This window comes from Solanum pennellii, chromosome 10, assembly GCF_001406875.1.
Source record: "Solanum pennellii chromosome 10, SPENNV200".
In the NCBI taxonomy this organism is placed as follows: Eukaryota; Viridiplantae; Streptophyta; class Magnoliopsida; order Solanales; family Solanaceae; genus Solanum; species Solanum pennellii.
In genome coordinates this window covers 10,810,675-10,822,506 of record NC_028646.1, presented here as the reverse complement: position 1 = coordinate 10,822,506, position 11,832 = coordinate 10,810,675, and the positions used below count along the sequence as shown (strand labels likewise).

The window sequence follows — 11,832 nt, the reverse complement described above, 5'->3', positions numbered from 1 at the left end:
CCGGTACATGATATCTCTTGGTTGACTCGAGTATTATGTCTGGTTTATATTATCAATTAGCTTGGATAACACATCTGGTATTGAATATCTATCGGTTGACTCGAGTACTATGCCTGGTACGAGTTTCATATCACTTGGCTCGGATACTACACTTCATACATATTTGATTATTCTCTACGTGTTGATTCTGTGAGTGGACCGAGTTTATTTATTATATTTTATGTATCACATGTTGGTCCATGAGTGACTTCACTGATGTATTAAATGCTGAGATTATTCTTGTATAGAATGAAATTGTATGTTAAATACCATAAAAATGATGTTTCCGTAGATCCTTAGGTGATCTGGGTTACTTGAGGGAGGGAGGGAGGGAGGAGGAGGAGGGGGGGGGGTTGAATCAAGAGTATGTTATGTCAAGGGGAATGAGTAAGAGTTTTTGCTGGTAGTATACTATATGGGTAGAGGGTCGGTGTTGGAAGGTGTCATAGGAGAGGGAACATGCGGGTTGATAGAGTTAGTTGGTGGATTCAAAATTAGGAATGGATTTAGTTGGAAAGACTTGGGTGTTTGAAAAGTGGGTGGTTTCATAAAGTCATTTTGTGATAGAATGGTTAAGTCAAGAAACTGTGTATATTAGAAGCGGACAAAGGTCTAGGTCAATTATTAATTGTTCTGGTCTTCTTTGGATCAATTTAAATACTTTTACAAGAGACAATGTGTCCAAGGAAAGCAACGGACCTTAACCAAAACTCACATTTTCTAAACATAGCATACCATCTTGATCCTTGAGAATTTTCAACACAATTCTAAAATGTCCAACATGCTCATCCTCACTTGGAGAGTAAATCAAAATATCATCGATAAAGACAATCACAAACATATCAAGATATTGCTAGAAGACCGAATTCATTAAGTCCAAAAATGTCGTCGGGCATTAGTTAAACCACACGACATCATAAAATATTCATAGTGAACCTACCGAGCTCTAAAATCCATCTTGAGAATGTCATTTTACTTTATCCTCAATTGACGATAACTTGATTGAAGACTTGTCTTTGAAAAGAAACTCGTACATTGAAGTAGATCAAACAAGTCATCAATTATTGGAATATGATACTTATTATTAATGATAACATTATTCAATTGTTAGTAGTTAATGCACATACGAAAAGAACCATCCTTAGTTCAAACTGTAACGATCCAAAGTACTCCCTAGATGTGATATGATGTATAAGACCTCGAAAGGCCATAAACAAGTCATTTGACATACACACACACACAATGTAATATACAAAATTGAATAATATCATATATATATATATATATATATATATATATATATGAGAAAGATTGACATTTAAGCGGAAGTCTAACATAGTCTTGACAAGTCATCCTAATACATAAAAAAGAGTGGTTGGGACATATCCAATACACCACATCCAACAACCAAAAACTAACCATAGCCTTTGCTCATGAGGTTATGAACATAAATGTAGGACATCATTTAAGTATAACTTTTCTCTTAACTATTCATACTTGAAATGTAGTATGTGCATGACACTAGTAAGTATTACCATAAATATTTTAATATTTTACCTTTATACGGAATCTATCTTTTACAAAATATTCGTCCCATTTTATATGTCACCTTTCCGATTTCAAGAGTCAAACAAGTCTATCTTTGACTGCGAATTTTTCATAGATCTTATAAATATTTTGGATTATCAATGATTGTGACTCATAATACTTTTTACGTAGTTTACTTAAGATCTTGTTGTATGATATTTACTATTATCGACATAAACGACATGAGCTATAACGTCAAATTCGATTTCTTTCTCTCACACTGAAAAAAGATTGATGTCCTTGTTTTCTAACGCAAAAATCTTAAAATTCTAGCTCAAATGAACCCACTAGCTATGTCACTCAAAAATATCTATGGGGCATATAGTTAGGGACAAATAAATTGCTACTAGAGACCTGGACTACACTAACGAGAGATTCTCCATCTCAACATCCTCTCTGTGCTAAGTAAAATCCTAACAAAATTAGTCATAAGCTCAAGCATATCATCATCCATGGAAAAGTATAATTTAGTTACTAATCCAAGCTAAAAAGTAAAATAAAATCATAGAATAGCTCCTTAAATCTTGAATCATGGAATCATTTTTTCACGCGACATAGCTTAGGATCCGTGCTATTGCTATTGTTTAGGGGTGTGAAGATTGTGTTTCTAACTTTTTCTTTTTGAGAAAGAAGATGTTATTATGTGAGAAAATCTTTCATAATTTAGTTGATGCTAATCTCAAAGCAACATATCATAACACAATCGTTTTCATAAATCATGCATATCTTTCGTGAAGGCTTCAATCAAAACTCTGAATGGACCCTCGACATTCTGTAGATTGACCATACAATATGTTCCAAATCTATTAGAATCATCAGTCTACCGATCCAAAGTTCTCTTGACAATGGTCAAATTTAACTTTCTTAATATTCAAGAATACAACCAATGATTTAAAGCACACTTAAATGTTTTAAAATTCATACCAACCACCCAATCAAGTCAAAATCACTCTCCACACCTATTGAGCTATCTGAACTTTAATCCAACCACGCAAACCTGAAATATTGACTTTTGTCAAACTTGTGAACCTCCAAAACTAAAAGTCTCATCAAAACTCATGTGTCACTCATCCCCGCAAATCGCATATGACATACAAAAGCTACAAAAAGAGTAAAAATAAGGAAAACCAACTAAAAGTATGAAACGGCCACGAGGATCGTTACACTACCGCCTCCCCTCTTTGTCATGCTTATAATTTATACTAGTTATGTTTCACGGCACTTGCATAGCACGTGTGTATTGTATATATAGTATATAATGCTGTAAAATAGAATTAATATTACTAAATTAAAGCTTTTTAGTAAATAATTATAATTGAAAGAACACAGGAAAAGTGTTTTTAAGTAATTAATACAAAATGTTATAGAGTTACTTGTATTTTGAGATCAAAATGACCAGATATCATCGAAGTAATTCAAAATACATTCAAACTTTAAATGTGGGGAGAAAGTGACATTTCTTAAGTAGTATTTTCACTTCACTAAATTTTGTAAGCAAATCTAACCAACATTTTTTTTAATTGTCACCAATAGCCTTTCCTCGTGAGATTATGAACATAAATGTTGGACACCATTTAAGTATAATTTTTCTCTTAAACATTCATACTTGAAATATAGTATGTGCATGACACTAATAAGGATTAACATAAATATTTTAATATTTTACCTTTATACATAATCAATCTTTTACAAAATATTACTACCTCCATTCCATTTTGTATGTCACCTTTCAGATTTCAAGAATAAAACAAGTCTATCTTTGACCGCAAATTTTTCATAGATCTTATAAACATTTTAAATTATCAATTATTATGACTCATAGTACTTTTTACGTAGTTTACAAATATAAAAATTTTATTTCAAATAATTGAAAATTTGATGAGTAAATTTTTGGTCAAACTAAAATTGTTTGACTCTCAAAACATAAAAGATATCATATAAATTGGGACAGAGGGAGTATTACTCAATTAATACTTGACTAAGACTAGACTATCATATACAGAGAGGTATTTTCTCCATTTGATTGAAATCATATTATAAGTAAAAGCAAAAATCTTTTTTTTTTTGAAATAGTGGATTTTGTATCCAAACTAATAATTCAATAAACTATGTTGATACACGTTGTTTTTACCAAAATTAGTAAGAAACATCTTCGTGAGGATATATAAGAGAATAACAAATTAAAAAACAAAGAAGAAATATCATACCCGTATCATGTGACTTTTTTCATATTTTCTTCTTATTGTTATTGTCTTTTCCACGACTTTTTGTCATTGTTAACTCATGAAAATCCTAAGATAAACCACGAGTGCGAATTGTTGAATGATTTGCTACAATTTGTTCACCAACTCTTTTTATGTGATACCTCGAATTTCGTTGAATTTTGAACTTAATGAACTGTTTCAAATAACTCTTGAGATTTTTTAAGAAAAAAAGAGTACAAAACTTTAAAAAATTGTAGTCTAAAAGTGAGAAGGAACTCGTCTATTTATAACTAACAAATAGTATTATGAATAGTTGCTAATTGTGCCTTATTAGAAAAGTTACAACCTTTCGAAAAAGTCCCTGCTCATCGAAAATGTTACAACTCTTTGGAAAAGTCACAAATCATTGAGAAAGTCACAACCCCTTTGGAAAATTCATAACCCTTTGAAAAAATCATAACCCTTTGGAAAGTCACAACTCATCGAAAATGTAACAACTAATCAAAAAAGTCGCAACCTTTTGAAAAAATCACAACTCTTTGAAAAAATGACAACCCTTTAATGTGAAAAAGCATCTATTTTTAATGTAAACAAATAACTAAACTAATAAATAAAATATATTGAGTATTTTTAATTGGTGGTATATAGTAATTCAACATTCAAGTTTGTTTTTAAGGTAGTATAGAAGATATAGATATAGATAGATAGATAGATATAGAATATATAGATACAACACCTCTGAATCTATATTCTTTTTTAAAAAAAAACACTTGATTTAACTTAGATATTATATAGTTTCACAAAAAAAAAAAGTTTTTCCTTTGTTTTAAAAGGATTGGTCTAGTTTAACTTTATACGAAATCTAAGAACATTATAAGAGGAGGTTAGTTCAATACATAACAGGGATTTGGTTTTACCAAACGTATTCACATGATAATCTTTTTTCTACTCCAAAGTCAAAGAGTCACAACCTTAAAAAAGTTTAGAATTAAGAATTTACTTCCACAACCTTGCATGTGCAATTTTTCATTCATGCATGAAGAACATTGTGAACTATTCATGAATTATATTCACTTTAGTAAGACTAATCTTATATCTATTAAGATTCATCACATATTCAAGAAAATAGACTAATTCCAAGAACTTACGATAAAAACATCACACACCATAGATCAATATCAATGAGGCTATGTTGGATTGTTGGTGCTATATGGGGTAAACATTGTAGGGGTGTTGTTGCTTATAAAATCAAGTAAACAACTACTTTGCTTTACTCTTAACAACAAAACACACAATGTCCAATCCTCCTCTCGCTCATTCCTTTTATCTATTTACCATACTTACAATTTTCACATTATCGATATTTTCTTGTTCTATCGTGGCTGAAACCGATCCATTTTCACCCGCCGTGGCAACGTGGTATGGCGATTCTGCCGGAGCTGGTAGTGGTAATGTACACAACCATCCATGAACACACATGCAAATGATTTATGAATTTAATAACGTGCATAATTTTATAAACATTTAAGGTATATATATATATCAATAATATGCAAATTTTTATGTTATCAACATAATTGTTAGAGTAGGTTACTTAGTATTTATTATAGGTTACTACGAATGCTTATTCACGAATATATATGTAAATTAAGCATTGTCAGTTTATAAAAGTTAAAACGCTAAAAAATACCTGGTCGTTATGTAGATGGTGGGGCTTGTGGATATGGAAACGACGTAAAGAACCCTCCATTTTCTGCAATGGTATCAGCTGGAAATGAAAATATTTTTAAAGGTGGAAAAGGTTGTGGAGCTTGCTATCAGGTATAACTTCATTTTAAACTTATATTAGGTTAGTTTATCATATTTATCAGATTATAATTACATATATGTTATCTATTCTATAACTATATATAATTTATACTGTCAGTGTATATATTTGAAATTAAAAGAAAAAACTATTTTAGGTAATGTGCAAAGAGAAATCAGCTTGTTCTGAGATACCAATAACAGTGACAATCACAGATGAGTGTCCAGGGTCTTGTGGTAATTATGGTGCTCCTTTTCATTTTGATTTAAGTGGTACTGCTTTCGGGGCATTAGCTAAGCCTGGCCAAGCTGATTTATTGCGTGGAGATGGAATTATCAATATTGGATACAAAAGGTGAAAAAATTGTGTTAGTTTGTTTGATAATTTATGTATCTCAATTGATGTAGCATAATTTAGATTTTGATAGTCAATTTTCTTTTTTTGATTGTGAACTAAAATTACTGGATATATCGGAACTGTATAAATAGTGTATAACTGTGCATATACGATGTCTGTATGTATAATCATATACATTGCTTATACATTATTTATACATTGCAACAATTCATCTTCTTTAATGAACTAATTTTTTTCAATTTTGACTAACACAAATCTCTTTTTAATAGTCTCAAATACATAAACCTTTTGTATTTTCTTAACAAAATGTTCTCTTGTACTCGCAAACCACTTAAATTGGATAAAATGACTCGACTACGAATTCATGCATTTTTATTAGTCTTATGCAAAGTTGATCTTAAAACTAGAATAACCTTATCTAAGCATGTGAATATTTTTTTAATATAATAGATGTAGTGAGATTCAATTATATGACTTCTCCCTACTCTGCTACCACATGTTATATATAGACTGTGACCTATCATTAAGAACATATGTTATTAAAAAGCTTACTCTTTATAATGATTTATTTATTATCTTCAACATGACTACATATATTTTTTTTTAAAAAAAAATAAAAGATGATTAATTAATTATATATGATGAATCATTTATAGAGTGGCTTGCAATTATCCTCAAACAACATTGACATTCAAGATGGATCAAGGCTCAAATCCTAGCTATTTTAGTTGTGTGATTGAGTTTGAAAATGGTGAAGGAGATCTTGGTTTAGTAGAGCTTCAAAGTAGTACTGGCTTAGATAATAAATGGCTACCAATGCAACATTCATGGGGTGCAAATTGGAAAATTGAGTTGCCTCCACAAATAAAACCTCCATTTTCCATTAGGTTAACTACTTTAGATTCAAACAAGACACTTGTTGCAAACAATGTCATTCCACTTGATTGGGCCCCTGGCCTAATATATCATTCACTTGTCAACTTTTGATAACATCTTCTACTTTATTATAATTATAAGATTCAAGCAATTAAAGAAGTAATATAACTATGATGTCTTATGTATAGAAATTGATAAAGAATAATATGGAAAATATTCTTCAGTGTAGTCATATATACAAAGACCTCAGTATTTACACAAGTGTAAGGAAATAAAATAACAAAAAATGTTTTTTTGTTATGCTATTGTGCGCTTTTCATGTGTTCTAATAAGCTCTTTGAAATATTATTATAAGAATTAAACATCCAAGAATCATTATAATTTGGACTTAATTAGATATGTATAATTATAATTTGTTTAATTACAGTTCCAAATTACATGTTGGCAGTGTAGAGTTAGTATTTTAAATAAGGGTTCAAAATCTGTAGAAATAGATTTNTATATATATATATATATATATATAACTATTTTAACCATGTGAGAGGCAGACAACATATGAGAGGGATGAAAGAGATACAATTGATTTGTATATTTAATTGAGTCTGACAAAATATTCAACTTTCGAGAACTATCTTATATTTTAAAAGCTTCAAGCAATTGAATAACAAAAAAATATCAACATGAAGTTTTACGTATAAAATTAATCAGGAACTCTATGACAAATTTTCTTCCGAGTCATCTATACAAAAGATGAAATACCTTATAATTAGTTAGTATTTATACAAGTATAAGGAAATAAAACAATAAAAGGAAATATTAAATACTATACCATTTGTTGATTTCTTATTGGCTATCATAAATACTAAAAAATGAAGAATATCTTTTACTATGCTATTGTGTTTTTCTGACATGTTCTAACTTCTAAGCTTCTAGGAATATTTTTAACAAAGAAAACAAATTACTTAGGGTAAATATATTCAGTATTCATATACAAATATTCTTCCATTTTTCTTCTTTTGGTCAAACCTCCATTAAATTAAGAATAAAAATTATCCTTTTTTTAAAAAGTATGAACGATAATAATGTTCATTCAATCAATCAACACGAAAGTAAACATACATTTCTTGTCCTATTTCACTCCTTTCATTGTGTTAGTGTAGACAATAAAATTCGCGTTGAGAAAATAATAATCAAGAACGAAAGATTATAGGAACAATCAATTTATTATTTCAAGTGTGAGTGTTACAATCTCTATGATTTCTCTGAATTCGCCTTTTCAAATATAAATTCAACGGCTCAAATCTTGATCTTGAACTTGGGATTTATCTTGATCTTGATTTTGGACTTGAACTTGAACTTGGACATGATCTTGATCTTGGACTTGAACTTGACTTTCTAGTTGAATTCAAAGGCTTGGATCTTGATCTTGAATTAGGTGGTCTTGATCTTCAACTTTTCTTGAACTTGATCTTGACTTCTTCTTGGACTTGAACTTGATCTTGACTTGAACTCTATCTTGATCTTGACTTTCTAGTTGAATTCAAGGGCTTGAAGCTTGATCATGAATTCGGTAGTCTTGGTGTTGATCGTTCTTGAACTTGAACTTTATCTTGATCTTGACTTTCTAGTTGAATTCAAGGGCTTGGAGCTTGATCTTGAATTCAGTGGTCTTGATCTTGATCATTCTTGAACTTGATCTTGGAATTGAACTTGATCTTGATCTTGACTTTCTAGTTGAATTCAAGGACTTGGAGCTTGATCTTGAATCCGAGGATCTTGATCTTGATAGTTCTTGAACTTGATCTTGGACTTGAACTTAATCTTGATTTGAACTTTATCTTGATCTTGACTTTCTAGTTGAATTCAAGGGCTTGGAGCTTGATCTTGAATTCGATGGTCTTGATGTTGATCGTTCTTGAACTTGATCTTGGACTTGAACTCTATCTTGATCTTGACTTTCTAGTTGAATTCAAGGGCTTGGAGATGATCTTGAATTCAGTGGTCTTGATCTTGATCGTTCTTGAACTTGATCTTGAACACTTGAATTCTTGAACTTGTAGAGAAATTTATGGCTTTTGATTTACGAGCTTTCTCTAGCTTCTTGTTTAGAATTTTTCGTTATCTTTTTCTGAATTATGAGACCCCTATTTATAGTTTTAGAATAAAAGAGTTACGATTGGAACATGACTCCCTTCGACCAATCAGATTTAAGTGAAATATCATATGAGCTTTATGGAGCGGACTTTAATTAAATTCATATTTATCTGAATTTAAATAATTAAATCGATTATATTAATCCATAATATTTATTTGGACTAGTATATTCATTAATTTAATATAATTCGAGCAACTTTATGAATTTATATTTAATAAATTTTAAGTGATACCGTTAGATTTCAAAAGCAATATCAATATAGATTCAACTAAATCGATTAATGAATTATAATCGACATGATTTCACTATTTCAGTGCTTTTCTCAATTATTTTTTGGTAACTTCTTATTAGATACGAATTTAGTGAATAAGTTGATATTCACGATGGATACCAATTTGTGAACAAATTTCATACATACAAGCTTTGATAAATAATATATTAATATCAGTGAAGATATACTAGTTTTTTTTATACAAAATAAAATCAAACCTTTAGCTAGTTAAATTTAGAGTAAATTCCTTAAATTATCATTCATGTTTTAAAAATTTGTCGTATGATATCACTTTTATTTCTTTAAGGACCAGGATATCACCTACTATTTATATTTTCATCAAATTATACTCCTCTCTTTTAATGGGATGCAATATCACATTATTCTTCTTCTTTCTTTTTTTTTTAAAACAATTTTTTTATTAATAATACAATAAAAGTTTGTGTAATGTCCCTACAACTAACTTTCTTTTAATTATTCAATTGAAATATTTACCAATTTTTGAGTTTTATAAACTAATCAAATTTTAAATTAAAATTAAATAATTGCATTTGTTATTAATAGTCAATATTTTGAACAATATAGATTCATCTTGTACGAGTTCTAATATGTCGTACTTATTTAAAAGAGTCCTATTTTATATTTTTTTTCCGACCTTATCAATCTGTAGTAACTTGAATATTGGGCTGTTAATGGTTATAGTTAACCACTAAATCAAATTACAATTTGAACTAAATTGATTAAAAGAATTGATATTTGGTTTAGTTTGGTTAGGTTTGGTTTTTAAATTTTGAAAACCAATACTATTTGGTCTGGTTTGATTTTACTAAAAAACAACAGGCAAAAATAATAAAACCGAACCGATAAATTAGATATATAAATTTTATAATTATTTATATATTATTCATAAATAAATTAAAAATATTTCGTTAAATTTTAGTTAACTTAAGATATTAGCTTTATTATTTTTTCAAGCCCAACACATTAGCCAAGGTATAACAATCTCAAATCCAAGTATATCAAAATCCATTTTAGTTTTTACTTACTGTACTTCACATAAAATAGTCACACCTTCTCTTAAATGAATCACTTTTGCTTGCTTAATGATAACTCTAATATTGCTTCATTACTTGACTGCCGACATTAGTTTTTTCTGTAGATTGTTCATGTTCTTGGCGTTTGTGTCTATCGAGATACGTATGTCCTTAAAAAAATTATTACTTTCAAACCGAATAAACCATGAAAAACTGAAACAAACCGAACCAAACCGACAATAGACAAAATGATGGTTATTTTTTTTTGTTTGGATTGGTTTGGGTTTAGAAATTCAAAAAACCGACTAAATTAGTTTGATTTTGATTTTAATCGATAATCGATCCAAACTGAACCACGAACAACCCTACTTGAATATAAAGATAAACTTATTTGAATTAACATACATTTTTTATTTAAAATAAAGCATAAGAAACAAAATATCTGAATTTCGAATCGATATATTTATCCTTATGACTTTTATAATATCGGTGCATTCCACAAGTATGGAATGCATAGATCAATCATGCACTCATTTTATATCTTCATGTTTGTATTTTATAGTAATTTATTTATCACTCTCTTCATCTTAATATATTTTTCATATTTCAATTTGTAGGAAATTTAAGAAAATATTAAATAAAATTGAATCTTGTGATTTTAAGTCCAATATCTTCACTCCTTTCGGGTGGTCTATCTTTTGTTGTATGGATCAAGTATCTGGATTCTAGTTTGTATCTCGATGAAGTACACTTCATGCCGTTTTCACTATCCCAATCCAAAAATGGATGCGAAGGCATTTGTCTATTCCATTAAAACAAGTAAGTCTCAACTCAATAAAAACGAAAAAAAAGCGGAAATAAAATAAGAATAAGACAAAGCGGAAATCTTATTTATTCTAACAATACCCAATGTCTGATTCAAGTGCATAAATCACTAATTGAAATACAAAATTGAGAAGATAAATACAAGTCTCATAGTCTTGGCTTCTCAAATAGAACAAAGAGTAAAGTAAAGGAACATAACGGTCCGCCGAGATGACAAACAACTACATTTCAAAATCAGGAAAGAGAAGATCAAGTAGGATTGGGCTCGGAACCTACTCAAATGTAGAAGGAGTGAGTATACCAACAACATATTACCCAACAAGAAACCTACTAAACAAGACATCTAGCTAGAAATTGAATTTTCCTTACTTTCCAACCGAACCTCCTCAAACTTTAACCATCACTAAAATCAGTCCAACCTAGCAGTTTTATAAACACGTCTTACAAGGCTCAATATGCCCAAATCAACACTCAAACGAATCAAAGAAGTCAATTTCAAAATCAAGTATCTCATTCACACGCAACAAGTACATCAATCACAATAATGAGTAAGACAATAAAGCATACACATAAAATGCACAATATCACTAGTCGAAACTATTTCCCATCGACTATAGATTAAATCACTAGCTGGAAGCATTTTCCTTCGACTTTATATCAAATTAAATAGCTGTAAC

At 29.5% G+C, this 11,832-nt stretch overlaps 1 protein-coding gene and 1 long non-coding RNA gene across 2 annotated transcripts; one reads left to right on the top strand and one right to left on the bottom strand.

Moving 5' to 3' along the window:
• Window positions 1-2,123: 2,123 nt before the first annotated feature.
• LOC114074387 lies at window positions 2,124-4,573 on the bottom strand. The gene is made up of 2 exons (XR_003574771.1): window positions 3,834-4,573; window positions 2,124-2,623 (listed from the first exon to the last, which is right to left on the bottom strand). It is a non-coding gene; the product is annotated as an uncharacterized LOC114074387 (long non-coding RNA).
• Window positions 4,574-5,097: 524 nt separating this feature from the next.
• LOC107001865 (expansin-B6-like) lies at window positions 5,098-7,170 on the top strand. Its single transcript, XM_015199824.2, has 4 exons — window positions 5,098-5,278; window positions 5,536-5,651; window positions 5,795-5,991; window positions 6,651-7,170. Exons 1-4 carry the CDS (start codon window positions 5,125-5,127, stop codon window positions 6,979-6,981), a joined length of 798 nt encoding a protein of 265 aa, XP_015055310.1. The 5' UTR covers window positions 5,098-5,124; the 3' UTR covers window positions 6,982-7,170.
• Window positions 7,171-11,832: the final 4,662 nt, after the last annotated feature.

Bases quoted from the DNA above. Each gene is read 5' to 3' on its own strand.
- LOC107001865 (XM_015199824.2), top strand. From the start codon at position 5,125: ATGTCCAATCCTCCTCTCGCTCATTCCTTTTATCTATTTACCATACTT. The intron at 5,652-5,794 runs GTATAACTTCAT...AAACTATTTTAG, and splicing joins GTTGTGGAGCTTGCTATCAG to GTAATGTGCAAAGAGAAATC. The intron at 5,992-6,650 runs GTGAAAAAATTG...AATCATTTATAG, and splicing joins ATCAATATTGGATACAAAAG to AGTGGCTTGCAATTATCCTC.